The sequence below is a fragment of the Tubulanus polymorphus genome, chromosome 4 (genome assembly GCF_964204645.1).
Source record: "Tubulanus polymorphus chromosome 4, tnTubPoly1.2, whole genome shotgun sequence".
In the NCBI taxonomy this organism is placed as follows: domain Eukaryota; kingdom Metazoa; phylum Nemertea; class Palaeonemertea; order Tubulaniformes; family Tubulanidae; genus Tubulanus; species Tubulanus polymorphus.
In genome coordinates, this window is record NC_134028.1 from 22,409,273 (window position 1) to 22,416,223 (window position 6,951).

At 38.5% G+C, this 6,951-nt stretch overlaps 1 protein-coding gene across 1 annotated transcript; it reads right to left on the reverse strand.

Moving 5' to 3' along the window:
- Positions 1-3,161: 3,161 nt before the first annotated feature.
- On the reverse strand, positions 3,162-6,689 carry LOC141904448 (hatching enzyme 1.2-like). Its single transcript, XM_074793037.1, has 11 exons — positions 6,633-6,689; positions 6,510-6,540; positions 6,240-6,301; positions 6,081-6,150; positions 5,680-5,803; positions 4,921-5,099; positions 4,271-4,364; positions 3,845-3,978; positions 3,513-3,621; positions 3,407-3,429; positions 3,162-3,293 (listed from the first exon to the last, which is right to left on the reverse strand). Exons 1-11 carry the CDS (start codon positions 6,687-6,689, stop codon positions 3,181-3,183), a joined length of 996 nt encoding a protein of 331 aa, XP_074649138.1. The 3' UTR covers positions 3,162-3,180.
- Positions 6,690-6,951: the final 262 nt, after the last annotated feature.

The window sequence follows — 6,951 nt, forward strand, 5'->3', positions numbered from 1 at the left end:
ATAACTAAATATTTTCTTACAAATTTTCGTGCAAATAGATCTTAGTATCTTATCATATTGATTGTATGGTTATCTAAAGGATTGATATCTAGAGAAAAAATCGTTCGATTTTCTATGGCTTTAGTACGATTCACCTTTAAAACATGTTAGGGAAATTGAATTGAAATATGCTATACTATTAATAAGGAAAGTAAGATGAATGTTGGGGGTAACATTACGCGCGGCTCCGGCGTTGTTGTCGTTGTTGCAGTCGTAATAGCGTCGAATCATTTCTACATCGCGAGGATGTAATTTCCTCAGCCCGATTTCAGCCGCATAATTTTTCGGTGTCATCGTCGGCTTCCCGTTTTTACTACAATCATATGTATACGATACGATTAAGTGTTGATAGAGGCCGACGACATTTTTATACAAAATACAGGAATAATATAAACTTAAGTTTTCCAGGGCCCGCGGTTTTTAAGACCGTGGGTATTAACTCCTGTGAAAATGAATTGAGTTAGCCCCGGGTTAGAGATAACATCAGTGTACCAAACCAGGCCCTGAAGTATATATGACTAGTGCGATAGTCAAATCGTCGAATAAATAGCAGACAATTCGACAGCGAACAATTCGATATTTTTTCTTTCTCGATCTGGGAATTTATATCATCGTTTTACATAGAGTGCTTCTTCGGTGGTTATCGCTGACACGGTGCTAACATGGTGTTAATATGCCCGGTCGTGACCAAGAAAAAATGAACCAGACATTTATAAAGAAAGGTATTTTCAATAAATGTGAGGCTACTTTTTTATGAAAAAATGCTTGCGTTTAGTGAGCACAGGACCCAGTTCCACAGTTGTGAGTTAAGATTTAACTCTGAGTTAACTCATTGAAAATAAACAAATTTTAACTCAGAGTTAACTCTAACTCACAACTGTGGAACTGGATCCTGGTGTTTAAACGGATGATAGCTTTATAACGGGGCTCGTAGCTGGTTACCTGAATGCATATTTTCCGTAGTGCATTACGGAGCCGTATTCGTATGGCAAGTCCAAATTGTTAGTGTCATCTTTGTCGAAATTATGAAGCATAGCTAGAAGAATAGTCCGAAGAAGAAAGTTGATTAGAATGGAGATTTTAAAAAGACAAGGCGAGCGTAATTTGAAGTTTCAAGACCGACTAACTACTAGCAACACCTGTTGGACGCCCAGACAACCGATTTACATACTTATATCTACGTTCTCCAAGTGAAGGTCAAGGTAGTCGTCTCTGTCTGATCGTGACTGCTCGTGCGAGAAACCCAAAGCGTGCATGAATTCGTGTTGGATTGAACCGATCACCAGACATCCCGGATCGGCAAGCGACAGCAACTGTTTGCCACCCGACCTGCCCACTGACGAATAACACCTAGAGATAATAAATTTGTCTTGGGGTTACTCTTCAAGTCAAGACTGCCGGAGTTTCGGCGATTTGGAATCTGATGTTTACCCATTTCCGTTGATAACTTCAATATAATGAGGTTCGTTCGTCCGTTCTCTGAATTTGATACACGGCCCGACTTTCGACTCCAAAGTAGCCAACGCTTCGCAAACCTTTGTTTTAGTAGATTGGGCATGAAGATAAAAATTTGAAAAAAAACAATGATTTATCTACGACACAACCCTACTATCTACATAATCTAAACTATATTCGTACTTACAAACTGCGCTTATATTGTAATACACGATTCCGTTCACCCATTTCTTTTTACCAACCAACGCATTTCTGAACTGCAATTATTAGGTTTTGGGAAAAATTATGAAAATTACAACGATTAGCCGGCAAATGTTCCGAATGCGTTTACTTGAAATCCTTACGCCGTTTGACTGCCGCAAAGGGCCGACTATATCACCTTCGAATTTGCCAGAAAACTCTTCAGGGTGGCTCGCTGAATAATTACAAATTTACGAAGTATTAGGACTGGTAAGCTATGAATTTTTCTATTTTTACCGAATATATTAAGTTTGCGCTGTGAATTTTATGGCGAAATTATGAAAGTTATATATCTATTATAGGTTTACCTTTGTACGCCTCAAAAGCTGGAGTCGACTGTGAAAAGAAAAAGTGCTCAAATCTTAGACGGTTTACATAGTACAACACAGGTAGCGTTTGGATTGCAGACACATTTCCGATTTGAGAGTCAGCAAATAGGTGGTTTTCGAGATTTCGCAGAATATAGCTGTTTACCGAGTAAGGTCGATTCTATGCCCTTTTCTAGTGATTGTGGTTTCATTTCTTACCTGTCCTTCCACAGCGAGGGCGCAAAAAACCAAACCGACCGAGACAGCCCAATACATCGTGCATATATCAAAACCGTACAATGAAAATACGATCTGTATCTGGTTAAGTGGACATTTATCATCAAACCAACAACTAATCAGTGACTTCAATCAAACGCCTGATTCAATTATCAGATGAAATCTAATCGTCCACTTAATTTGATTTTACCAACGCCGCCGATTCCTGGCGTTCGAATACAATAATCAGTGCTAAAACTACTGTTCTATTAATAGTCTATTTTCGCATCTTACTCTTAATCCTCTTGCTATCGTGTGTAACATTTGGCTACGGATTTTACGGTAGGGTCAATTTCAGCTCATTGCCGACGTAGAAACTTACGATGAGTTCAATCGAACTTAACCTTCATCTTGTCGTTTAATAATGACCGGTCATCTCTCTTCAGATAGGAGAGTATTAGAAATGGTGCATACTGAAATATTCAACGATTTGAATCAGCACCACACTCTGATAGACACACACTGTATCGGCTAATCACTTCGTTTTTTTTAGTTGTTTTGTGTTATTCGTCCCCCACCCCCCCCCCCCCCCCCATCCGGGGGGATTGTTTCACATTACACGAAATATACTTATTAGACTGGGGGCTATAGCAATACCAACAAGAATGAACACTTTCTTAGCATACGTTGAGGATTCTTGCGATGTATAAATGTCAATTACTATTATCATTCCCATCTAGTTTATTGGAAATCGTTACTCGCTACACGCATTTTGAATTTGTCTTCATCAATTGAAAATATTGGCCTTCAAATCGGTGATGGCGGCTGAACGCGCAGTATGATATCTCCTCATTCGTGGAAAACGTCGAAACAAATATATTCTGAATAAGATTGTATATTACTTCACGAATTGAGATTTTATTTAGCTACAATGATTACAAGTCTTTTTGCAGATGACTTTCAGCGTCGAGCTGAATTCGGGGTGGTTACAGTGCTTCCCATATGTCGAACAGTTTTCGTTCTCATCCGTGCATTCTGAATAGAGATGATGATGATAGAAATATTTATACCAAATTATTTTTGATGTTCCGATGAAATAGTGGCAAGGTTACCAACTACGAGACGCCCAAGATGGATTTTTAACTAACCCTTCGCTTTGAGAGGAGTATTGCTGCAAAAACAAAACAGTAAATGTCAACCTCGTCGGAATTTTGAAGCAACATTCGTATTTTGATTGAAATGTCGCTAGCTTACTCGCAGAATCCGCAGGTCTTTTCGCATTTCTTTGCCAGTGAGTTCTGGAACTGCGGCGATCTGCAGCTTCTGATGTATCTTTTACAGTTTTTCAATACGTCAGTGCACGCTATAGATAATCGAATTCGATATTTAAAATAAAAACATTTCTTATTAATAAGTTTCACTCCCGGCAGTGTGGTGAGTTTGTGTGGGACACAAAATAAAAAAAAAATCAAACGAAATCTATCGATACAATAAATGATAAACAACAGGGTCAATCCCTAAAACGATCTAAAATAAAATCGGAAAAAATCTACGTGCAAATTTTTGAAAAGTGGCGAAATTCTTACGTTCCTGGAAATGACCGTCGTCGTTGTAGCAGCCGTAATGGCGGCGTATCATTTCTATATCCCGGGAGTGCAGTTTACGTGTTCCGATTTCAGCGCCTGATTTTTTAGGAGTCATCGTCGGCCGTCCGTTCATACTAGAATTTCAATTGATTTCAATAAAGCTAAGACATGCATATTCGCCTGGATCCAGTTCCACAGTCATGAGTTTGAGTTAACTCTTAGTGAAAGTTAGTTCATTTTCAATGTTTTAACCAAGGGTCAAATCTTAACTCAGAACTGTGGAACTGGAGTTCAGGAGGCTGGTGTTATGCTATGACGCTTAAGACTATAGTTCGAAAGCAAATTATAGCATCGTACTTATCATATATTCGAATATTAATGTCTTCCAACCTTAATCGATATTCAAACTAAGAAGTTTGAAATTACCTAAACGCATATTCTCCATAATGCATGACGGAGCCGTACTCGTACGGCATCTCTAGATTATTCGTCGGGTCCAAATCGAAATTGTATTTCATTTCTAGATAAATTGCGATAAACAGGAAAAATCAAAATTAGTACAGTGTTTACAGGGTCAGGATCAAGAAGACATGCTGCAGTTCTGAGCGATGTAGTACTTAATGTTAATCTATTTTTCAGAAATTGATAACAACAATTTTGAATAACCAAACTCAATCGCGGAAAACTGATAATAAGATAAGAACCCGCTACATACAGATTACAATTTTTCAAATCAAGAATCTTTTCAATCAAAAAGAAAGATCAATTAAAAAGACAACATTTCGACTTCACACTAGAGATCGTGACGATAGGTGACGATGTAGGATGATCAGTAGTGTGAGCTCGAAATGATACGTCTTTTTTATTTGATCTAGGATTGAATAAATTCTCGATTAAAAAAAACTTCTTATCTGTGTACATAGTGGGTTTTTATCTTATTACAATTTGTACAATATGACATATACATGTATGCGTTATGTTTTAGTACAAAGTAAGGCGTGTGTAAACTGAAACCCTAATAAGGAATCTAAGATTAACGAAAGTAGTACGTAGTTGGTCTTGAGTGAACTACTTACCTGGTTTGATATTTTCCCAGTGAATATCCAGATATTTATCACGATCTGTTCTCGACTGTTCGTGCGTGAATCCGAGCGCGTGGAGAAACTCGTGTTGAATCGTTCCCAATCCTAAACAACCGGGATCGGACAGCGACAACTCCTGAATACCTCCCGTCCTGCCAACCGCAGAGTAGCAACTGAAACCAGATCGAAAACTTGAATCAAGATTGTCATCTATATAACACTGTTCAGCATTTTCGATGGTGACTGAAGATATAGTTGAAACACCGAAAAAATGTGAGGTCGAAGTGCCACATCATTCCCTGTTTTATATTCTTCATGTGGGATTTTGTATTATCTGTGCAATTCGGGAAGGGTTATCAATGGTTGTCTAATAAGTAATTAGAATAAATCATTTAACTGTAGGTGTCAATGATATGTGGTTTTCAACGATATATGCGGTAAAATACCTACAAACTCGGGAAGGGTAATCGTCCACCACTGGGGATGGTCTTACTCAAATTTACGGCCATTCTTTCTAAAAACTAAAAACAAATATAACCACTCTGCGCGCTTGGAACAGTTGATGCACACAGGCGCCATCTATCCATTGCACTGTAAGCGAGCAAAGAAAACCGAGAACCCGTGTTGTACGGCGAATGTGTTTTATACGGTGCGATGATGATTTTTGACCTCGGCAAAGCCTTTGAAAGGATCGAACTCTATCAACCCTATCAAACGCCGTTGATACACACTCGTTCGCGTCTAATTCCTTACCCTCTGCCGTTAATAACATTGACGTAGTGCGGTTCGGAAGTCCTTTCCTTGAATTTGATGCACGGACCAACTTTCATCTCGAGGTAATCGAGCGCCAGGCGAACTCTTCTCTTGGTATACGCGGCTATAGTTATAAAGTACATGTTAAACAATGATTCCACAATATTGATGATTTATCAATTATTCTGATCGTTTCATCTAAATCATCAAAGAAACACTAATGAATGTCATCTAAAAACGGTCTTACTAGGGACGGGATAGTAAAAGTATTTCATTAAATTTTCAGGATTAATGAAACTTTGCGTCATCCCGCGAAACGGGTTCCAAACTAATAGTTACGTGACGTGCAAAAGCTTCTTACCACGCATCCTTACCATGGAGATATCAATGATTTCACTTACTGACTTGGGATATGTTGTAATACACGATGCCGTTCACCCATCTCTTGCTTCCTATCAACGCGTTTCTAAACTAATAGAAAATATGAATACGACGACAGTTTTACAATCTAAACTATTACATTCGTTTTAAGGTTTCGCTATACAAGGAAGATCGCTTACACCGTCATTTCTCACATCCATATCACCCTCAAATTTACCAGAGAATTCTTCAGGGTGACTCTCTGTAAATACGTAGAAAACATATAAATCAGAAATACCACGGTTCCAATAATATCATCATTAAAATAATTTGAATTCACCAAGCGCCGCCTTATTTGAATATTCCAATTGAATGTGATGATAACATCGAGCATTCTTGACTGAATCCTTCAACGAGCGAAGATATGAAAAAATTGAGCTGTTCATATTTCGAATGAAAAATCATCGTACTTTTGTAAGCTTCGAAGGGTCCATTGTCGAGCTGAAAAAAAATAAGCGTCACGCGTTACGTCGGTAAGCGTTTCACAAAAATTGATTGTTTCGTGGATTTTTGTCACCATTTGATAGAGTTACCTGACCAATTGCCAACGAGCACAGCGAAAACAGGAACAACGCGACCAGCGAAAACATGGTGACCACCGCCTTAACTATAGTTCTTTGAAATAGACCGAGTTTTATGGGTTTCGCTGAATTATGAAATCAAATCTTATCTGATCTGAGTTGATTATGAAATCAATTACGGCCACTCCGCGTAAACCGGTCTGTTACTTATACAGCCATTGGTGAATACAGCGGTATAGAATAGTTCATGGAATACATTGTTTAAAAGGTGCCAGGGGTTAAATTGAAAGGTGCCTCGAAGTTTCAGCTTGGTCGTCCGTTGTCCATCATC

Excerpts from the sequence above, each read along its gene's own strand:
- LOC141904448 (XM_074793037.1), bottom strand. The coding sequence starts at position 6,689 with ATGTTTTCGCTGGTCGCGTTGTTCCTGTTTTCGCTGTGCTCGTTGGCA. Across the intron at positions 5,100-5,679 it reads AATGTTATTAACGGCAGAGG|TTGCTACTCTGCGGTTGGCA; the intron begins GTAAGGAATTAG and ends ATCTGGTTTCAG. Across the intron at positions 3,622-3,844 it reads CGACGGTCATTTCCAGGAAC|CGTGCACTGACGTATTGAAA; the intron begins GTAAGAATTTCG and ends GATTATCTATAG.